Here is a 23,457-nt window from a genome sequence, read left to right on the forward strand (position 1 = left end):
CTGTGTTTCTGTCTGTCTGGGTAGGATCGGTACCGCGGGGATTGCGGTGCAGGTGGTGGGCAGTAACTGGCCCAAGCCCCACTACACCCTCCTCATCACCGGGCTGTGCCGCTTCAGAGTGTCCGGCCTCCTGAAGGAGCGACCCTTTGTCCTGGCAGAGGTAACTCCGTCTTTTAGGTCAGAACTCCTTCTGGGTTTTATTTATAAATCTCTATAGTTTTGGGCAAATGTGAAGTGAAACTCATTTATTGAGATGGATTTTATGAACTTTCTACATTTCTTCTATATTCTTTGTTGTTGTTTGTCTGAAACAACATTTCATTCATGTTTGCTGATACTGATGACACAATAAAGCTCTCTTCTATTTATGGAAGATACAGCACCAAAACTCACGGTTCGGATCGTGTCTCGGTTTTATAGTCACTGTTCCGATAGTTTTTTATGGATCAGTAAAAATGAAGAAAAAAAACAATATAAAAGCCTAAAATTAATTTATTGAAAAGCTTCCAAACATATTTAATAAAACATAAATATAAAGGACTTCAAAGCATATACTGGTACAAACACACAATCATTTGCTCCTTAAGGCCTATTAATAAAAACAAAACGTTCATTACATCTTTGTAATTGGCATCAAATTATATACGAAAAATACTCCGGATGCCCAAATAAAAAAAAAAGTGCACTCATTACATCTAGAGAAAAAAGTATTTAAGTAAAGTAAGAGAAGCAGGTTATGTCAGAATGAACTACTTTACACTCTTTTCTGTGCCCCCTGCTGGACTAACAACCCCGGCCACTGCTTCCAGACGGAGCAGCGGCATTCTCCTGCCACAGAGCGGGGCAGCTGCTGCTCCTCACCGGGAGAGTCTCAGAAGGGTTTCATGAACCCACACTTGGAGACATGCACTGCTCATTTATGCTTTTGGAGAGCTCCTCAAAATAAATAAACCTGATCTCTCATCATCCACGTCCTCTGGGATGAGGTCGAGAAAAAAGCTCCTCCCACACGCTGCGGGAGCTTTGGGTTAACACACTGCAGCAACTTTGACGCATGCTAAAGCAAAGACGGTGAACGTGAATTAGACGTGCGAGTTCCGTTTGGTGTGAACGGACAGCCGATTTAAATCAGGGGTGTCAAAGTCAATCGCACAAAACACATCTTAGGTCGCATTTCAAACAGGATAAAAATTTATTGAAAACACTAAAACTAAAATTTTAAACCTTTAAAACATAACTTTTTTAAGGCATAAATATGAAAAAAAACGGGAATAGCAGGAATATTATTCCACAATAATTAAACTTAAAAATAATTCTGTCAAAATTATACAAGTTAGACATAAAGTAAATGTTAAAAGAAAAAAACACTCAAATTTCTTTACTTTTATGTCATTTTATAAAAAAAATAAACTTATAAATATCCTAAAAGACTTTGCTCTCCGTGAAAATATATCCTGTCAGAATTATACAAATATGAACTTGCTGCAGAAAAACAAACAAAGCCTGGAAAACAAAAATGAAATTTGTGCTTTTCAACAAAATCTTATCTTTTTTTTTTTTTTTTTTGCTCTTGTGTCGTTTTATCAGAGCTGGACTCCTGGCATCGGTTTTTAGCATTAAGTTTTTTCTGTTTGATGCCTGAGGTCCCGAGTCTTTAGAGTAATTAGATTTCTGAAAACCTGTTATTATGAATGTCATTTTTAAGGTGTCAATAAAACGTGAAAAACTAAACTAAATAACTTAATCACTTGAGATTACTCTGCGGTACATGTGTGTGCCGAACCGTGGCTAGTGATCGTACGTTGCACCTCTGCCAAGAGCAGCAGGAGTTGTTTACAACATTTCCCGTTAGCAACAAAAACGGTGAGCAATATTGTAGCTATCCAGCCGTACAGTTTTGAGCCAGATACCAGCTCGGACGAGGAAAACCAAGACGTATGTGGATCCAGTCGTCTACACGTCTACAGTTGCCCACCGATTGTTCCTTCTACGTCACGGCTACAAGCTTTTTCCAACATTGTTTCTTCGTCTGCTCCTGATTGACAATGAGAAAAAAAAATCACAATTGGGTCGTTTCAGCCTGCTGTGTGAGCATAGCTTAAGTCTGATTGTGTTCAGAACAGAAGAAGCAGCGTTTTGCTGAGCTTGTGAAAACATCAGCTTTGGTTCTTGACATCATTTCTGGTCCTTGAGTGTAAAGGCAGAAGCAGATCACATTGATTTAGACCCAAAGGTAAATGTAAAAATCACCAACCAGATGTTGAAATCACAGATGTCAAATCCAAGCACAGACTACGTTTTGGCTCTACGTAGTAAAGTTAAAGACAATTTGAAAAAAATTCTCATGTTGAAGTTAAATAATGAATGCTGTAGAATTTTGTTATGATTTCATGTACCAGAACTTTAAGCCATTCTCTGATGAAAATCATGTTTTGGTGTTTTTAACATGTTTTTGTTGCATTTTTCTGATAATGGAGGCCATATATAAAGAAAATACAGCTCAAAATTGCATTTCTGAGTAATTGTTTGGAATCAAGAGCAGATGAAAAAATTAGGTTTGGACTAGATTGTATTTGTTCTGTGGAAAAACGCTGGGCGGGCCTAAAGCCCCCTGCTCTGCTCTATTCTGATCTGGGCTCTTGAGTGCGACCAATTTGGTCTGCGTCGTTTTCTCTGACAGTTTCTGCTGTGCAGCAGGTTATATTACCTCTGAGTTGTGGGGGGAAATGTTTGCACAAGATAGGAGTAATCTCATAAAATCTTTGTGCAACAAAAATGGCGAGCAGTATCAAAGCTATCCAGCTGTACAGTTTTAGCCCAGATGACAGCTCAGACGAGGAAAACAAAGACGTACATGGATCTATTTGTCTGCAAGTGGATGCCTCAAAATGGAGCAGAGCAGGGAGACTTTGGTTCACCCATTTCTCTTGCTGTGTCATTAATTTGAGTTTATTTAAAACGGTTTGTTTTTATTTTCTCAGAAGTATGAAATTAACCTTGCTGTCATTGTGGAAAATGCAGGTGGAGCAGTTGGATAACTTGGAGCAGTACACGACATCCACCACAGAGGGCACCACAGCTGATGATGGGGAGCTGGGGGAACTGTCCCAGAAGTTCCACCAGGCGGCTGTTCAGGTGGGTTCTAATCCTGACATGTTTTTTTAATTCAACCATTTAAAGTATTTTAGCGATTTTAAATGAAAGTAAATCATCTGAAGCTTTTTCTTTTAAATGTGGCTTGTAAAAATAAATATTTTTTTTCCAAATAAAACATTTTTATAACTGATTCCCTGTTCTAGATGGTTAGTTGCATGACGGACTTCAGTGGTTTTACTGAAGTGTTTTTATATTTTCTTAGGAACAGCTTGATCAAACTTGATGTTAGTGATTGTTTATGTCGCCCAGCCAAAAGAGAAGGTCTGCAGATATTTGCTGAACAATTCAAAAGGTGACCTTTTGCTGCAGAAAAAAAAGGTGTTTTTGACACCAGAGCAGTTGCTGAATGTGGCTCTGCCTGGATGATCGAGACGTCGGCTGGGTTTTCTCCATTTCTGTTTTAATCACAGCCGCAGATTCTGATTGAATGATTTTCAGCTGTTCTGCATGGAGATTGTCCTTTGCACACCTGATTTTCTTTCTCCTCAAACATGCCTGGGATGAGAGTGGACTGCAGCTTATGGTCATGTCAGCTGTCCACAGCTCTTGTTTCCTAAAAATCTCATGCTGGTCCAGATGTAGATGGGATGACTTTAGGTGTAAACGTTGCTTTCTTGTTGGTAACTCATCATGAGCCTTGGTTTGCGTTATGACTACGCGATATAGAATTTTAATATCACAATAAAAATGTTTTCATATCCAGCGATAACATTATAAAACACAATATGTAAGGGTAATGGCCGATGAAGTGTGCATTATCAGAAATTTCTGATAATTTACACCGGCTGGGTAGATAAGTTGGCACGGTGTAAGACTGGCACGCATGAATCTAGGGTTCGATTCCTTGGGGGGGGGGGTGAACAATGATGGGGTTACCATTACCATATGCTAAAAGGTGAGCAATCCTTTTAGCATCCTTACATATTCATACATACATACACCTAAAAGCAACCATGGAAAACAATAATAAAAATCAAGGCAACTCGGAGGTACAATGAGGAAGCAAGTACCTAAGGGATACAGCCAGATGTCCATACCTGCAGCACTGGAAGCTGCCAAACAAAGGCTCCTAGCCTTGAGGTACACAAAAGAGACAGTGAAGCCAGACGGATAAACGGCTGTTCGCCCAGTGGCTGGTCTCTCTGAGAAAAGATATAGCAACCTCCCTGAACATAACAACTTTATTTAAGCTGCCAAGATAAGATAAGATATTCTTTATTGATCCCATGTTGGGAAAATTCAATTGCTACAGCAGGTCAGTGCAAAAAAAGAACAACAGCAATGTGCAAAAAGAATGAAAGGGTGTTTAAAATGTACAAAAATACAAAGGTAATAACATTTTACAATAATAATAATAATCTATAACTATATACACTATACACTCTTACGAATTAACATATGTTATGCGTAATAATGAAATAAAATAAAGTAAGAAACAATACAGTCGGATGGGCTATGGATGCATGATAACCGGTTTTGTACATGCATGTTTAAACTGTGGCATTGTACAATCTAACAGCTGTTGGAATGAATGACTTGAGCTTGATACCGCGATAACGATGAATTTGTGGTTTATTGTGCAGACCTAGTCTGTGATATTCATCACAAATGCACCTTAACTGTTGTTTGATTTTTAAATAATATATTTGTATAATGGTGTAGAAATTTAAATTTTGTGTTTAAAAGAAACAGAAGTTCACCTTTTCACTTTAGATTATAACCCTGATCGTAAATGACAAGTTAAAAGTTTACCGTAGTTTTTCACCAAGTTTGCACTGTAGCTGCTATTTTGGTCCATTTCTCCATGCAGATCTTCTCAAGAGCTGTGATGTTTTTGGGCTGTTGCTGGACAACACAGACTTTCATCTCCCTCTACGGATTCTCTCATTTGATTTAGGTCCAGAGACTGACTGGAACACTCAGGAACCTTAAAATGCTTTTTATGTAGACACTTCTTTCTTCTCTGAAAAGCCATCATCAGCTGTTAGCATCAGTGTTTATGAATCCAGTGCTGGACTCATAGGAGCTCCTGAAACAGCTGCAACTAACTGTCACTGATCAAGTCTTGTCTTCAGAGAACACTATCAATAATTTTACGCTTTTCCAACCGTTTGGGCTTGTCTTTGATAAATGTGACGTGAAACTCAGGGCGGAGGACAGCCTGTTCTTTCATTCCTGTGGTCCACTCGGTCCGGGATGAGCTCGGCAGCGGCTCTAACAGCCAGATATGTGATAACAGCAAACATGTGAATGTCGAGCAGCTGACTGAGGAGTTATGTGTGGCCTTTAATGGTTTTAATAAAACCACAACTGCTTGTTGCGGTTTTATTAAAGCTGGAACTGAGTGTTCTGAAGTTTGATTCATTTATGATGACATGCAAACAGAGACAAGTTCTTCACACTGCTCCTCAGCTTTATCTGCGGAATCTCAGGCATGGCTTCATTTTGTTTTTCAGGGCTACAATGGCTTACAATGAGATGACTATAATAGATGATTATGACTATTTTTACTTGAAATCTCACTGAATTGTAGTTTCATGAACTTTTCATGCTAAATATTTGCGTGTTTGTGTTTTCTTTTTTATTTTCATATAAAAAATCGCACCATAAAGTGTCACAAGATCGTCACATGGATAATTTTACGGTTTGTAGTTCTGATAGACACTGAGAACAGGGTGGTCACGGATTCTTAAAAGTCGTAAAACTTAAGTCTTGAATTTAATTTGACTAAAATGAAGCCATAAAATGCATCGAATTGTCTTAAATTGTGGTGAACGTGTCTAATATTTTTTCGATGTGACTTCCTGTTACTAAAAGAACATTTCCAGGATGTGCCGCGTCATAAAGTCGTGAACTGTTTTACCTCAGCTATTTAATTAGCTGATGCTGGTCAATGCTGGAAAACAGGAAAGTGCTAATTCATGATGAAATTACTTGAAAAGAGGGATTATTTTCGGTTATTAAAATCTTTTAATGGAAATCCTTATATAAACTGCACCGTTTGCCAAACGACATTTAAACTTGGCATCATGGGAATCAAGGCAGTCGACTCGCATGTGTGGAGCAAGAAACTGCGACTCAGGCCGTTCGTTTCATTTTCTTTTTACGCACAGTCTTAGATATTAGGTGGTCTTAAAAAGGTCTTAAATATCTATCTTTGTAAATAAGTAGACACCCAGGAGAAGACGCTGTCAAAACCCGCGCCAGAACGACAACATATCTAGATGTTCTCTGTCATATTTCTAAAACAATTTAAGATTGAAGTAAAAAAACAACAACATCTTTGAATTTGAAGTAGGAACTGTTGGATCTGTTCAATTTTCAAAGCTTTATTTAAAAACCTGATGCAAATTTTAAGATTTTCTTTTTCAAACTGATGTGGTTGGATAAATTCAGATAAAGATGCTTTTAAAAAATCAAGTGTAGAAATAGTTGATCAAAAACCAAACTATTTATTAGTTTTAGACCTAAAAACATACTGAATCTAATTCAAATGCTCAATTTTGATGCCCGCATCGCAGTTTCTCACCCGAAAAGGAGCAGCAGAGCCAGGATGCCATCAAACACATTTGTTTGTTGGTGAAGTTGAGTCATGGCAACTGGACTTAAGATCTTTCTTTAAATGTTTCGCCGAGTGGTGAAACATTTAGAGACATTTGTTTGTTGTTCTTCAGCCCCCGCTGTTGAATGCAGGCAGTCATCCCTGAGGCGTCGTCTTCAGATCTCTGTGCAGATGCAGTCAAAGCAAACAATAGTTAGATCTTAATGCACAGTATCTCCCCCTGGGATGCATTTTAGATTCTCTATTAGATCAAGTTTCCGTGCAAAGACCTGCAGCCTGCAGATGTGAAGGACTTCATCCTTTAAAGGACTAGGCTTCCTGTCCAAATCTGGTGCCGCAATTTATGTAAGAGCCACTTTTACTCTCACCAGATGATTTCTTGGAATCGTGGGTGAACTGCAGAATGTCCAAGTTTATCAGAATAAAAAGAAGCAGACATAAATTGTCAGCAAAGGAGATTTATGACAGCAAAAGGCTTTGAAGAATTTTTTCTGGACTTTACCCTGATGTTTGCAGCAGAAATGGACCAAACTTTTTGATATTTCGGCTCTGCTGCCAGAAATAAGAAAATAACAATAATAAATGAAATAAAGCGAAGCAGGAGTTGGTTCCAATTTATTAAAGATAAACCTTAGTCAGTTGTTACACACCTGAGTGTATTTGTTCATGAGTCACACTAATTATCACCCGAATGCGTTCATGCTGTAGTCTTTCTTACCTAATTTCTTCAAGATAATGTTCATCTAAAGCTGTTTGAACTTGGAAGAGTCCAAAAGAGAACTGAGGGGCTTTGGAGTGTTTGTATGTTGCTGCTCTCTGTCAGGAACGTTTTCTTCTTCTTCTCTTTTTTAGCCCGTCTCTGTGTGTCTTTGCAGCTCTTGGGCATGTTGGACATGTCTGTCCCAGCCGTGGCCAAGTTCAGGCGCCTGTTGGACAGCCTGCCCAGAGAAATGCTCCCGGATGTGGTCGCCTCCATGATCCGCACCTCCAACAAGGAGAAGCTGCAGGTGAGGACTCGTCTGAGCATTAAAAAGGCTGCTAAGGGGCCACCTGCCTGTGGTGTAACGGTCCATTCCTCGCAGGTTCTGGATGCAGTGAGTCTGGAAGAGCGCTTCAGGAGAACCCTGCCCATGCTGACCAGACAGATCGAGGGTCTGAAACTGCTGAAGAAAAGCAGGAAGATGACTCCTGGTAATGAGAAAAGGGTATGTTATGGCCCTGGGTCGTGTGAGTCTGTTCCTGCTGCCTGCCTACCCCTTTTCTCCTCCTCCTCCTGCACAGGTACAGGTACAATTGGAGAACAGGGATAAAAGATGCAAAGGTGCTTCAGGAACTTCCTGCCACATCCAGATCCGTCGCTTCAGCTCTGTGTCTTCTCTGCTCCTCTGCTTACCTTCATCTTTTTGGCTTTTGTTTGCTGTGCTTCATTCACAAACATCCCCAGACACTCGTGCAACAGCACTCCTTCATGCTTTATGTTATTTTGGTTGTTTGTTATTCTACAAACACATTCAAAGTACTTTGCGACCTAAAACCGGCTTCATCTCCCCTCTTATTTGTCATGATACAGAGCAAATCGTAACTAATTGATCCCCAGTTTGTTACGATTGACTTTGGACCATAACGGGTAATAGACATTTCTGATCGTATTAGGACTGTAATTAATATCCAAATACTCAGATATTCACAATCTGTTCCACGTAAAAAAAGTATGAATATTTATGATGTCCGTCATTACTGCCTTGCGATCCGCATAATTATTACTTTCAAAATACACTTCAGGTAATGTAATCATCGCTCTAAAACCGCAGAATAACCTTGGATTGTAAGTATGTTAACTAAAACGTCATTCCGACTGCCACAAACACATTTTCAAAGTAAAATCTCTGTGAAACCTCTCATGTTTTATATCAAAAGAATAAATTAAATGCATATTATCTTTAATTTTTATACATTCTGTAAAAACACAGGCATTAAGCAACTATTGAAACTCAATTTATTAAATAGTAAGAATTGTGGTTTGATCTGGGAATCGTTGGTCTTGAATTTGTGAATTCTATCACTGCCTAAGTGCACCCCACAGCCTTATCTTATGGATATGGATATTCACTCATTTGTTGAGTGAACGTTGCTAAAATTTAGCCTAAATTCCTGACTCTGCATATTTAACCCCCCCCCCCCCCCCTTTTTTTTTTTTTTTTTTAAACCTTGTTGAATCTGGAGGGACAAAAATAAATGAAGACTAGTCTGGGTTTGGGATGGATTTGCTTATGTTTCTTCAGCCCAGAGTGTTGATACCATCACAATATCTGCTTTGGCTCCATCAAACCTCTCTGAAAAGTTTAGTCAGATTAATGTCATGTTGGAATTCTGTATTTTTACAGATTTTTGACTCTTTCCTTCAATGGATTAAACAACAGACTAAACCATTTTCAACTCTAATAAACGTCTACTCAAACCTCCTGGGACATTCACATTTATAATATGGCAAAAAAGGAAACTGTTTGCTGTTTTGCAAAATAATTTGCTAACAGAGTTTTAGTCATGAAATACTTGAAAACATTTTAACTGAGGAGCTGCAGGCATTCCTTTATGTCAAAATCTGTCTGTCTGTCTGTCTGTCAGGGAATCTGTAATCCAGGTGTCTGCAGACGAGAGACTCCATCTTTACCGCAACACTAAGAGAGAGTGAATGTTTGATTTCATCTTAGAGAAGTCAAACATGAACTTCACAGCACTGCAGCTGCTCCATCTCACAGACTTTACTAGAAAAACTTTGCTGCAGGATCCCATAGAACCAATCCACAAAAAGGCTTCAAGACTTAAGAATTAAATGTATTGTTTTGGGGAACAATTGACAACACTGGTTAGCTTTTGATTCACAAGTTAACAGCTTGAATCAGTTACTTTGTTCTCATTTTTGTTGTTAAATCTTTTCGGGTCACTTATAATGTAATCTAAATGTATGTGTGTGTCTGCAGAAATTGTGTAAAGATTGTGCTGTTATGAGTTTGTGTTTGAATGGGTGTTCCAGTGTCTAGACATTAGTAGTGGGAATCCTTTGGGACCTTAAGATTTGATTATAAAGTGATAATCAATGCTTCCTGAATCAATGCATTAAAAAAAAGTTTTCTCTTCACCACAAAACACCTTTTCTCCAGTGCGATTGTGAATTGATTTGATTATTGAAAGTTTTTCACGGTTCTGCAATCCTTTCCCTGAATTCAACCACCTCAAAAAACATAATACTGTCACTTTTTATCAGTAGATCGGCTTTAACAGGATGGTATTTAAGTCGGGTCAAGCTGAATAAAAAGTGCCTCGCTAACTACTGAACAAAATTCTGTGAAGAAGTGTGCGATGCATGACTTTTCATGTTTTTTGTGTTCCCTAAATACTTCATTTTGGTGCAACACAACGTACTCACGCTTTCTTTGTCCAGAACCCTTTTGACCATCGGCATCAAAAAGCCAAAATGCTCCCAAACGTTTGCTTCGAATTTGGGATCAGTCTGATCAGGGTCAGCCATGTTTTGTGTGTCTTCCAAATAAATCACCAAGTGAAAAATGCACTGTGCGTTTTAAGTTGATACTTTTATGTTAAAGCACAGTATTTTGGGGTTTGCAATAAAAAATAATTCCCAAAATGATTCTGAATCGTTACAGGATCGACGCATATAATGACCATTTGCACCCCACCCCTTGTAGATGTGTGTGTTTGTGCACAAAACCAAGGGGAAAATTGTCCGTCAAACTGGCAGCAGCTTGAAAAAGATCAATTTTTGATAAATAATCAAATCTTTTTTGACAGACCCATAATTCATTTATTAGAAAATTCTCCTGTGGGTCTTGGTTGCTGCATTTGAAGGTCACACCACAGCAAATCCTTAGTTTGGGAGGTGATTTAGTTTGCAGTATGATTCTCAATTTTCCAGACTTGGGACTGAAACATGAAAGTTCTGCATTGTTTTTCCTGGTGTTAGCATTGATATTAATTCATTAAATCTATAAATTTGGATTTGAACAGCGGCAGCATTTTAATACAACGTCTCCAATCTCTGATGCTCAGGTTTTGTCCATGCGCAATAGCAAAGGTGGCCCGTTTCCAGGGCGACAGTTCAGTCTGGATCGGGATGAAGATAGTGATGATGATGGTGATGATACAGCCTCCCTGGAGAAGAAGGTTCATGGAGCTAACATGCCTGAAGCTGCGCTCAAAGTTAGTCTCAAAGAACTCAAGAGGTAAACTAGAAGAAGTCTGTCCAACATTTTGCACAGAAGTTATTCTGGCTTAAAATGAGTTTCTTGTTGCACATTTATTTTGACCTCTTCTCTCAAAACCTGCTTGTGACATAATGGGAACATCTCATCTGCTCCCAGACTGAAGAAGATGCCTCAGTCCATGCCTGAGTACGCCTTAACCAGGAACTACCTGGATCTGATGGTGGAGCTGCCTTGGAGCAGAAGCACAAAAGGTTGATGAAGCTTTCAGCTGCTTCTGCCTCTATGAACCTCAAAGACTTTTGGCTCAGAATATCTGGAGATAAAAGATCTAAATCCCAGTAAACAGGAGCAATGCTAACATGTGACATTAATGGATCAGGAATCCGTGAATCTGACAGCCTTTTTCTTCGGAAAATATATAAAGAAGACAGACAATGTGGAGTTCTCTCTCAATAACTGGTACTTTAAAAGCTAAAAAGCAAGCATGCCGGTAATGCTTACAGTCAATGCAAAGCTAAGTCATGTAAAGCCTTTAACTTCAGAAAAACGTTCCAGTGAAATGTTATCTGTTGCAGTTGTTTAAGAGCAGATGTCCATGGAAAAATGCCTAAAATGCTTTTTATTTTATTTTGCTGTTCTGTCATACAGAATTAGTGATGAAAATGTTCTGTTAGCTTGTTTTTCTGACTCCTCATCTTCTCTCATTCACAAACTCGGTGAAGAAAAAATCCTCAATTGTGAATCCCACAGGTCATTTCTTGGCCCCACCTCTAAAAGCAGGGGATTCACCCTTTAAAAAATGAAAATATCTGCAGGATTTTATCTTTAAACCTGCAAAAGGATTCTGATAGCTGCGATTCTTAACTACCAACCTCTAAAGCTGCACAGAACAAAACGGTTTTCCATCATTCTCTGTTGTTATCCTTTTTTTTTTATTCCTGGAAATCACTGACATAAGTCTTTCTTCTTCTTCTGCACCATTCACCTCGTCCGGCGCTCAGACTGCTTGGACATCCGTGCCGCTCGCGTCCTGCTGGACAACGACCACTATGCCATGGAGAAGCTGAAGAGGCGAGTGCTGGAGTACCTGGCTGTCAGACAGCTGAAGACTTCACTGAAGGTGAGGATCCACGGACACCCACTCTTCATTTTTCTTTGTTTTGGGGGTTGAAGACTCATTATTCAGACCAATCATTAAAAATGTTCAAAAACAAAATCAGAAAGGTTTTTTTTCTTCTGTAAATTATGAAGACTTAGATTTCCTGAATAGCCCAGCTGTAAAAAGAAAAAAAAACCTTTTAGTGTCTCAGTGCAGCTTTTTTCTGGACAGTTATGAGATGTAACTTTTTTTTTTTTAAAGTTTGATAATATGCACACAATTTTCACTTTAAAAACAAACCCCTAGGAAAAAGTCAAACATTCTTAAAAGCACAAAAATGTTGCCATTGGGGTAAGAAAGGTCTTCTAAACAAGATTTATTTTTATTTTTTTTACGAAAGAACGTTTTATTCCCTAAGACATTTTTGTTATTGAAAAACTTTCTTGATGAGATTAATTTTTTTTCCAAGCCGGTAATTTTGTTGAAACAAATCTTTTTACTTTCTTAAGATTCAGATTTTACAGAAGAGGACAGGGTTTTATTCTTTGTCTTTTAATTTACAATCTAGACTAAGATTTTATAAAATTGGCTATATTTTTCGTTTTTTTGAGCTGTACCATCAGATTTTCTTACCCAACATTTTTGTGGCATTTACTGTCTTGACTTTATGATCCTTGCAGTTGGAGTATTTTTTCTTTGGAGACTTGATGGACAGCAGTCCTGCTAATCCTTCATGTTCTTGATTTACCAAGATTTTCTAGATTCCTGCTCACACTGTTTTTGTCATTTTATCCTTTATTTCTGCTTTGATAAACTATCAAATGTGCTATAAAAAATCAGGGTTTAATACTTCAGGCTTCAACCTGTCTCTCTGTGACCGCAGGGCCCCATTCTTTGCTTCGTCGGGCCTCCAGGAGTCGGTAAGACGAGTGTGGGGCGCTCCATCGCTAAAACTCTGGGCAGGGAGTTTCACCGCATTGCTTTAGGAGGTGTCTGCGACCAGTCTGACATCCGAGGACACAGGTAGAGGTCAACACTGTGCAGTTCCTGTCTTACTTGTCCACTTTGTGGGACATGGAATGTCACCTGAAAGCCTGGGCTTGTCCTGGAGGCTGAGCGGTACTGACTGGAGAATGTCAGGTTCACTTCCACATGCACTTTGAGCTCTGACGCCCAACTTTTCCGACTCTGGACTTGTGAGGAGAGTCAGCTGATGTGGGTTTGTTCATAGCCCCCATCTAAGCCATCACGTCCTGCGCCTCCGGTTCGGGGTCAGGTGTTTTACTGTGGTTTGTGTCTGCAGGTCTAAGAACAGAAAACCCCGCCTTTTAGAGTCAGTAGAAGGGGGAATTAGAAAGAACTCTAACTGGGAACTACATTGAGACTTTGCTCTGTATGGGGCAGTGGCAGTGATACGACGTGATAAGAAAGAATGAATTCTCTCTGCTCTGAACCTGAGTGATGCTTTGTCATTGGACTTATTTACAGTCACACTTTGTCAGTTACAAACCTTGTGTTCAAACACAAGGGTGTCCATCAGTGCACGTGGCACCAGGATACGCTATGCAGGTAGTCAAAGATAAACTTTGTGTCGTTTGACCTTTGGACGTGTGTATTGGACGAAGAGATGGTTGGAACTTCAACCGATCACCACCTTGTGGTGATATAGATCACTGGCAGAGATAGAGGCCTGTCAGGCTCTGCAGGCCCAGAAGAACCACGAAAGTCTGTTGGGAGCGTTAGGCTGAACCCACAGAAAGAAAGGTCCTCAGCTTTCACATCCAGGACAGCTTTGATCAGGTAATGAGGGAGAATGGAGACATTGGCTGTGAATGGACCAGCTGCGCAGTGTTGTGGCTGCGAGGTCTTTGCTGCCATTGGCGGTGGTCACCAACAGTAAAAGATGCCATCGAAATGAAGGAGTCTGGTTGAGCCTGGCTGTCTTGTGAGACTCCTGAGGCGGCCGACGTCATCTGCAGTCCATGCAGCATGCAGAGCAAGCAATAATTTGGGTCTGGGAAGAGTTTGGCGGGAAAGACCAACGATGGGCCTCAAGAAAAAAAAGAAAAGAAAAAAACTTCTGGTGAACCATTCAAAGCCTCGGGAAGGGGTTCTTTGCCAACACAGTATACAGTGTTCACAGACCTCGACTGAGAATGTTGACGAGAGATTAAAGGTTTACCTGAGGATCTGCTGAACACCATCAACATGGCAGCACACCAAGTAAAAGCCCCATAATGCCCTTTGAGACATGAGGCTTTGTGCCGGACGGCTTCTTCTGTGAAGTCTTTTCATTTCTGATCGAAAACACATTATCAGACATTACAAAATAAATAAATAACGATAGAACGTTTTGTCGTCCGGACTTTGTGTTGGGATCACGTCGAAATTTCTTGGACAGAAGAATTTGAGGATACCTCATCTTTGCAAAGACCCAGCTGAAGGTGGGTGTTTGTTTCTGAAGAACATCTGTTTTCAGAGGAGGGAATTGATGAAACATTCCTTTTGAACAAATAAATAAAGAAATAAAAGGAGGTCGATCGCTTACAATAATGATCTTTTCCATGAAACGGCATCTCTTTGATTTAGACCGAATTGAACAAGTTTGTTTTAAGCTACGACAGATTTGGGTTTCTAAAAGCATTTCTTCATTTAACAGCCCATCCATTCAGCTCACATTAGACATTCTCCTTCAGGGATGTAGATTTAGTTTCCCCCTGACAAGTCTTTTTAGTTTTTCTGCAGGTGAAGTCATGTTGAAATCCTTTGACATAAATATGGGTTTTATGAGAGTCAAAACTCTGGTGTTTGTCTCTGCGTGAAAGACGACTCAAAAACAGACCAGCAGAAAGGAGCAGGTCCGGAGGGAGAGATAAAAGAAAGAGGGCATCTGCTGGACGGCTGAAGACCGGCAGGATCCGCTGGGAGAACCGTGGCGATGACTTCATTCGCTCACTTCCCCCATAGAACTATTGATTTATCATTCACAAAGTCGTGATGATCTGGGATTTGAAGTGTAATGTGGTGATATCTCTGTAATCCGTATGAACCGGGTGCCCTGCTGCACACCTGTCCATAGTAATGAGCAGGGCAGTTCATCTCACATTACAGGGATGACTTTTATTTAAATAAACTAAACACAGAGGATATTAGAAGCAGATGAGGGCATGAGTTCGACATACCAGCAACACAAGTGCCAGAGAGACAGATAAGAGCACCTGGGCTTTTTCTATTTTCTTTTATGTGTTTATTTTTAATCCTAAAAGTACTCAGTTTCTGTGTTCTGACAGCACTCTACAAGACATTCAGATATTTATTTTTTTACATATTTTTTTTTTTTTTTTACTTTTTTGCTTGAAAAGATGTTTAAAGATTCAGTTGGTCTGTGTTTGAAACTGCTGTCACATTTCCAGGCGAACATATGTGGGCAGCATGCCGGGCCGGATTATCAACGGTTTGAAGACAGTTGGAGTCAATAATCCCGTTTTTCTTCTGGACGAAGTGGACAAACTGGGGAAAAGCCTGCAGGGAGATCCTGCAGCTGCACTGCTAGAGGTGCAGCACAGATTACTTTTGGAAATGTCTTTATCAATTTTAATTTCAAAGAACCCCAATTGTTTGTTTATTGCCACCTTAACCTTTTCACCTTAGTTTTTATAAATTTTTTTTTTGTCAATCAACTTTGTCTGACAAACTGAGATATGCTCCCCAGTTTATTTAACTTTCTGAACAACTTTAGGTTCTGGACCCAGAGCAGAACCACAGCTTCACAGATCATTATCTGAATGTTGCCTTTGACCTGTCCCAAGTGCTCTTCATTGCCACCGCAAACACCACGGCAACCATTCCCCCTGCATTGCTGGACAGGATGGAGGTCCTGCAGGTTCCAGGTGAGAGACGTTTCTCATGTCAGAGACGCTGCTTCAAATTCTGCTCAGGTCAATTTAAATACCTTCTATCTTCTAGCCTGGTTGTGACATGTCCAGCGTGTGGGTTGTGGGTTTGAAACTCTAAAAATGGGACCTAATGCTTCCATGCTTGACGCCCAAATTCAGGCGTTGAGGTAAAACCTTTCCAATGGTTTCTGAGTGGGCCTTTTACTGGGTTCCAATGCTGGGAATAAATTTCACATCATTCAGTTCTGCTGCCCAAAGGCTGAAACTCACTTTGAATGCTGTTTAGGGTCACAGGTTATTTCCAAAAATCAGTGGCCAACGAGTGAAAGGTCAAAAGCAGGCAAAACAGCGGCAAACACTTTGTGCCATAAATAGAAAAAAATGATGCAACATTTGAAGTCTCTAAACAGATAATCTCTAAACATATTAGTCTATAAACGTAACATTTAGCTTCAACATTAAACTTACAAAATCCAATTTTTGTTTTCAACATGCCTTCTCCATATGACCGCCACTCTACGAAAGGGATGTTGTAGAGTGGAACTTTTCAGTTCTAGTAGAGTATTAAATAGCTTTTTTAGATGCATGTAGTCCAAACTCCAACTAATATAACTCCTGTTGTTGGACTACTCCAAATATGTTTTTGCGCTCCATTTGGCCCACTGGCCACACTTTGGACATGCTCAGCTTTAATGCTTTTTGCTGTGTGGTAGCATGTCTGAAGGCCTCAAAAAGACACTTAAAATTTTAAAGGAGGAATTTTTGTTATAAAATCTGACTTTATACATTGGAGAAGTTAAAAAGTCTTCCTTCCTCAGCCTGCAGATTTACAATAATAAAAGACAAACATTAAAAGGCCTTTATCATGCTATTCTTAAACCTTTTATACTAAACGATTTCCATGTATGTGATAATATATTCCCCTTGGCACAACACAAAGAACACATTTTTTATTTAATAGTATTTTTTTTCCAACCCCAAAGAAAGACGACTCGATCCCTGAGGCTCCGCCTTTCGTTCCGTGTGGGCGCCGCGCGTTTCATGACGTCAACTTAGAGTCTCCCTCGGCAGCGTGTCTGCGTTTCGCCCATGAAAACAAACAAACATCCAAACTTTTGCAAAGATGGATGTGCATATTGTGCAAATAAAAGGAACAAAATACCGCTTTTGGGTTTCTTTTCGCTAGGAATGAACATTATAATACTCCTAAAAGGATAGAAAATTGGGTTTAAATGGTTTTTAAAAAGTGTTTTTTTTAATGCTCTGGAAAATTTGTGGCAGCAGCAAATTTTAAATTTAGCCAAAGTATAAATAATTACAAAAAAGAAACTTGTGCTGAATTTTACAAAACCTTGTCAGAAATCTTCAAACAAAAAGCAGAAAAAAAGACCTTCTTTTTCTGTTTTTGTGAATAAGTCACCATTTGGTTTCAAGATATCCTCGCGTGTTCGTCCATGTTCGTTGGAAAACATTTTTTTTTCCCCCAGGATACACCCAGGAAGAGAAGGTGGAGATAGCTCACCGTCACCTGATCCCAAACCAGCTGGAGCAGCACGGATTAACACCCCAGCAGCTGCATATTCCTCAGGAGAGCACTCAGGATATAATCTGCAGGTACACACATGCAGAAATCAGGCTGAGCGCTCCGTGTCACGTCTGAGCGAGCATCGCTGTCGGAGCCGTGAGGGCAGTCCTGTTCAGCTTATCAGACCTTTTCGCTCCAAGCCTGCTTTGTGTTTTTTAGCTCACATTCTGGGCTTTTCTTCTTCACTCTCTCCCACTAAACCCATTTCTCTTCTGCAAACTTTTCACAACTCAAGCATTCATCATTCCGGTTACATCCTAAATGCAACGGCAGCAGTTGTTTATTTTGATTCAAACCAGTCTTCATCTGAAATGCATCAGAAGGTGCAAGTTGATGATGGTTCTCTGAACTTTTAGCACCTAGGACATGCCAGAAATATAGTGTTTTAGCTTGTGCTTTCTTAGAAAAATCCCCCGGGTGCATCGGTTCAATGGGAGACCCCACCGTCAGTTCCAACTGCAGGGGAAATATTTGACAAGAAGGTCCTAATTACGCCGAATCCACATGTACCGCGCTCTCATGAGTACTCGCCATTGCTATGGAACTGTATGTTCTTCAGACTATTGTGGCCAACATTTGATTACAGTTAGTTTTCAATTGGTGATTCAATACACAAAGGCAGCGTTCTGATAAATGCATCTCATGTGTCATTATTTGGATCATCTGTGTTCTGTAAGGAAAGAGACAAAGTAAAACTCATGTTTCAAAACAATATATGTAATTCACTTAAACTCAGAACTCTGAGTTCGTAGAGTAATAATAACAATATTATTCTTAATGAAATTTTGGAATGAAACAATCTTGGTTTAAGAAAGTAAATACGATAAAGATGACCTCCTGTTGTTTAGACAGAGGCAGCACTGAAAACACAAAACTAGAAGAAGATCAAACAAAACGAGCCGGATGAGTTCCTGAAACACGGATTTATGATGGTTCAAACAGTCGAAACGGGATCGTTACTTTTGTGCAGATGTGTTTATGCCTAAAGCAAACTAAAAGGCCGGCTTGTATTAGTTGACTTATGCGGTAAGAAAGTTAAAAATGCATAGCTATCTCATTAAGGGTGACAAATTCTGTTTAAAATAACTATTAGTGTGTGAGATTAAAGCAGATGTGTAACAAGCCCCCACATACTTAGGCCAAACAAAATTAGATTAAAAATAAGATTTTCACCTGACAAAATGTTAGCATTTTTCTTAGGAAGTGACAAAAAACAATTTTTTTATTGAAAAATTGAATTTAAGTTAATTTTCTTGTGTGTTGATGTGGAAAGCAATAAAACCATTTCACTTTTCAAACCTTCACCCACCTATTCCCTGAAACCCCCCTAATCCCAAATTCCAGGTTGAATACAAGAAACAAAAGGATAAAAGCAAGACAACTGTTATCAAACCTTTATTTATAATGCATATTCTGCACATAAAACCAACTGCCAAGACAAACGCGGCTCTGATGAACATTAGAAGACTGGAAAATAATAATTATAATAATAAACTTTATTACAGACTCAAGGTCCTTTGCCACAAAATACACAAAGCATAACACACACTCAGGGGGGGGGGGGGGGGTGCAGAAATGTCAGCATTAATTTAATGCAAACCTTATAAGACAGACTTAAAGGAACCTTAAACGTTTTTTTACTCTTATAGTCCAAATTTTTAATTTTAAGTCTTCCCTGCATTTATTTTGAATGCAGAAGTGTAGTATTGCTCTGTCCTGTCGCTCAGGCATCAATTTTGGTTGATTATGTTTTTCTTGTGTACCCTAATCTAATCATCAATCAAGAGTGTCTGTCCCATATAGTTTAAGTCTGTATTTTATTTTTCTATCACACATGTTCCTGTTGAAAATTGGTTCAGATTGTTACAGATTCATCACTTACATCTAATCTTCATTGTGTGTATTTATGTTTTAAAGCAAGGTCCTCCTCTTGACCAGTAGTCCTCAACCTTTTTCAGGACCATTTTAATGTCAAACAACATTTTAACCGACTTAAAGGATGATAAACTTCCCATTAACCCATAACTGTCAAAGGAGAAGCCAAAAAAAAAAAAGTCAGATGCCAACTTCAGCCTCGTCTGAGTTTTAAGGTTCAACTGATAAATGCATTTAAAAAAGGATCACAGGTTGGTTGTTTACACTTATAATAAACGTGAATCCTCTGTTTGAAAAACTTTATTAGCAGCACCCTCGTAACATTAGAGAGCCCGTTGCTGAGTCTTAAGCATTATTAGTCTGGTCTAATTGTTGTAATAAATGCATATTTGAAGTAAAGATTCCTTGCTTTGTCTTAAATACAGCTTTGTTTTATTTTGAAATCATGAGCTCTTCTGTTTCCTCACTGACTTTCGACATATGTTTGTTTTTGTTAACTTTTGTTTTTAGTTCACTAGCTTGGGGGTTTCAGTTAAGTGGCGGACGTATTTTTGAAATGTGACGTGCGTCAAGAACAAATTGGATGTTGTGGTAAAAAAAAAATTCAACAATTTTCCAAAATAAAACTCAGAATTTATATAAAAATGGAAAAAATTCAGGTGGTGTTTTTGTTTCTCGAAGGCCCGGTACCCACTGTCCTACAGACCGGTACTGGTCCACCACGGTCCGGGAGTTCTTGACCACTTCCTGTCAACTCTATTTTTTGGGGTTTAGGGGTGTTTATATCTATTTATTCTAACTTAATGGTACAAGGAAATGGTTTCACATTTTCCTATCATCTGTTCTGCTTGATGCACAACTCAAAAAGAAAAAAAAAAAAAGAGAAACGATTGATTTGATAAAGCTTTGTTCCAGGTTTACTCTGAATTTCAACTTTTAACTTAAAGATTAATTTAAGCATTTTGTAAAAAAAAAAAAAAAAAGGACTTAAAAGCTATAAAGCAATTTACTGTAGACCAGAGGTGGGCACTGAGGGCCGCATTCCTGCATGTTTTCCAGCATACCCTGCTCTGGCATGTTCTAATTGGCTGGACACACCTGAACCAGGTAATCAGCCATGAGTGGGGCAAGACTATCTGGAAATCATGCAGACACACCGGCCCTCGAGGCCTGGAATTGCCCACCCCTGCTGTAGACAGATTGAATCTTTCCCATGTTTCCATGGCGATCAAAACATCTCCAGCTCCAGCATGGACTTTGGAAACCACCAAAAGGTGAAACTGTATTTTTCTTTCACTGGAGTGTCACCTCTGACTCTGTAGATACACCCGCGAGGCCGGAGTTCGCTCTCTGGAGAGGAAGATCGGGGCGATCTGCCGAGCTGTGGCTGTGAAGGTCGCCGAAGGTCACAGGCTCCCAGAGACGGACGCCTCTTCCTTGGAGACCTCGCCACAGCAAGAAGGTGAGAGACAACAAACTCCTCAAAGATTTGACCAAAGTTGGGTTCAGTGAGCTTTGGAGAGGAGATCTGATAAGGAGACCAGAACCTCAACTCCTCATTGTGTAGACACACTGATGAGCGGCACTTTAGTTCAGGTTTTTAATTTGATAATTGAAGCTAAACAGCTCGTTAGTTGGGTAGCAGCTTGCTTTTAGTCGATAAAGGCGTGGTTTTTGAATGTTTAGAATCTCTGCTTGTTTATCTTTTTCTCTTAATCGTGTTTGACTGATCCGTTTTTTTTCTCTTTTTAATTTCCAAGCAATAAATGTTATGGGATTACAGGACGTGCTAAATTATGCCACACAGTGATCCAAATTCAGATGCTGTCGTGTTCTCTCTGCCAAATCTTTGATTGACACGAGGAAACTATGGCGGGAAATGCCGTGTGATGTTGGAGCAAAGCTTTAAAACACAACAATGCAGAATCTCTTAACAAAACCCTCCTGGATGAACAAGCTTTACAAGGAGGCCCCCCTCCACCTCTGTTCATGAGAACTGCAGGGTTATGCTGAGAAAAAAACACAATCGAATAATAAAATCATTTAAATAGGAAATAAGGAATTCCTGAGAATTTATAGATTACATCTAAAGAACTTTTTGTTCACATTAAAATCAGTCAGATCAAAATTAAAGTTACTTTATTTTTCCAGAAGGAACTTCCCCTGCAGGTGGAACTCAGAGAAAAAAAAATCAGTAAAATCAGAACACACAATAAAATACAGACAAAATATACACTCAGGCCTGCGGAAACAACTAAATTAAGTTTAAAAATAACCTTTAAAAAAACCAAAAACATCTTTTTGTGTCGTTCTGGCCCGTAGAGGGTGTTACAGCCCCGTCAGGCGAACTTGTCTCAAGTCCAGGGGAAACACAAACATGAAAACTAGACAGTGGAAGATGAGGAACAGTGTTTTTTGAAGAAAAATAAACCGTGTCCTGTGAATCAAAAAGGAATTACCGTGCTGGTTCAAACAAAAAGACGAAACAAAGGGATTCGATCCTTGGCCAAACCTAAAATAAGTCAGGGAGAACGCTGACCCCGCCACATTGATCGTTTGAGTCAGCAGCTCCCCGCTAAGGCTGTATGACAAAGTCTAACTATTGAAAAGAAACAAAACCCGCGAAGAAGGACTACCAAGGGCCACGCCAAACTAAAACAACAAAAGCCAGCAGTGTGAAACTGTTGAGGAAAAAGAGAATCAAACCAACCAGCGCAGCTCCAAATGCTCCTCAGCCTCCTGCCCAGATCATTGGCCTCACCCGCCAGGTGAGCAGCAGCAGCACAGAAGAGAAGGTCATAGAGAGGAGCGGCTGCATCTTAAGAGAAGTACAGGTGTGTCTTGCAGTCCCCTCGGCGCTCGTGCGACCACCTCAAGGGATGTCATATAATTGGAACATACCATTGTTGTACGTTTGGTAAGTGTATTGGGAAGTATCTGTACGGATAATGTAAGTTACACGCACTTATGACGTACAGGTGATGCTGTTGTACGTGGTGTCACGCCACACTCTAGTCACTGGAAAGGTCAGAGTCCTGGCCCCTTTCTGACCATGTACAAATGCTGAACGCACAAGGTGTGTAGGTAACAGGTAAGTGCCTGAAGGATGATCACACACACCACCGGTATGCTGTGATTGTCGACGGTAATTCCCCACTTTATTTTTTCTCATTTTGTCTCTAATAGTTGAGTTAAACCTATGATGAAAATGACAGGCTTCCCTCTCATCTTTTTAAGTAAGGACCTTTCACAAATAGTGGCTGACTAAATACTTTTTTACCCCACTGTATTATATATTGACCCTGAGGTCCATTTCTCATCAGGAGGCTAAAAGTTCGGTGGAACAGAGCCCACAAATTAAGATTTCCCTTCACTGAGTTTACATCTTAGTTTTCAACACTTTGTGAAGTTCCCGTTCAAAATATCTCCTTTAAACAGGATTATGGCAACAAGAAAAACAGGATTATAGGTAAAGGCAGACTTTAAACTCTCTGGGAAGGATTTGTCCCTTTTTTTAAACTTAATAAAATCAAATCCTGTGAATTTTCGACGCTCTTGTGAAACCAAGTTTCCGCAAATTTAACCAAAAATCTGCCTAATGTTTTACAGTCGAGCAAAAAAAAGCGCTTTACAATAGTTTGTGTGAGCAACAGTGAAACAGGCAACTCATGTTATGGATTAGTTTGTTTTTTCTTTTATCTTTTCGAACTGTTGAAACTGTTCTCTTTCCGTAAGGTTCCTATTAAATGCTTATTGCAGTTTATTACAGCCCACAAAATATCTTATTTTTGCCCGTAAATACTGAAAAAGCTCCAGCAGATGTAGGTATTTCAGACAAAAACAAAAAAAGGAAAGCAGACTTACTGAAACAGAAGGTTAAACATATGAAACGGTTTAAGGAGAAAAAGTTTATACACTTCTTTTTAAATGTTTCTTTTCGATTCTTATCCTTTTCAGATGCTAAACAACATTGAACTTCGGCAAAAGCCCTACAGGAGCTCAGGATTGAGCTAAATCATCTATTTTTTCTTTATCTGTTTTTATTTGACATAATATTAGAT

General features: G+C 39.4%; 1 protein-coding gene across 2 annotated transcripts in view; it reads left to right on the forward strand.

Annotated features, from left to right (window-relative positions):
* The window catches only part of lonp2 (lon peptidase 2, peroxisomal), a 30,649-nt gene that overhangs the window by 4,947 nt on the left and 2,245 nt on the right, over positions 1-23,457 (forward strand). For both annotated transcript variants that reach the window (XM_020704171.1, XM_011476358.2), the window contains exons 2-13: positions 25-160; positions 3,022-3,135; positions 7,594-7,725; positions 7,801-7,923; positions 10,787-10,959; positions 11,098-11,192; positions 11,943-12,061; positions 12,924-13,063; positions 15,454-15,595; positions 15,780-15,930; positions 17,424-17,550; positions 20,719-20,858. In XM_020704171.1, coding sequence (XP_020559830.1) covers positions 25-160; positions 3,022-3,135; positions 7,594-7,725; positions 7,801-7,923; positions 10,787-10,959; positions 11,098-11,192; positions 11,943-12,061; positions 12,924-13,063; positions 15,454-15,595; positions 15,780-15,930; positions 17,424-17,550; positions 20,719-20,858 — 1,592 coding nt within the window. The remainder of the gene's footprint in view (positions 1-24; positions 161-3,021; positions 3,136-7,593; positions 7,726-7,800; positions 7,924-10,786; positions 10,960-11,097; positions 11,193-11,942; positions 12,062-12,923; positions 13,064-15,453; positions 15,596-15,779; positions 15,931-17,423; positions 17,551-20,718; positions 20,859-23,457) is intronic.

Source organism: Oryzias latipes, chromosome 6, assembly GCF_002234675.1.
Source record: "Oryzias latipes chromosome 6, ASM223467v1".
NCBI classification, from domain to species: domain Eukaryota; kingdom Metazoa; phylum Chordata; class Actinopteri; order Beloniformes; family Adrianichthyidae; genus Oryzias; species Oryzias latipes.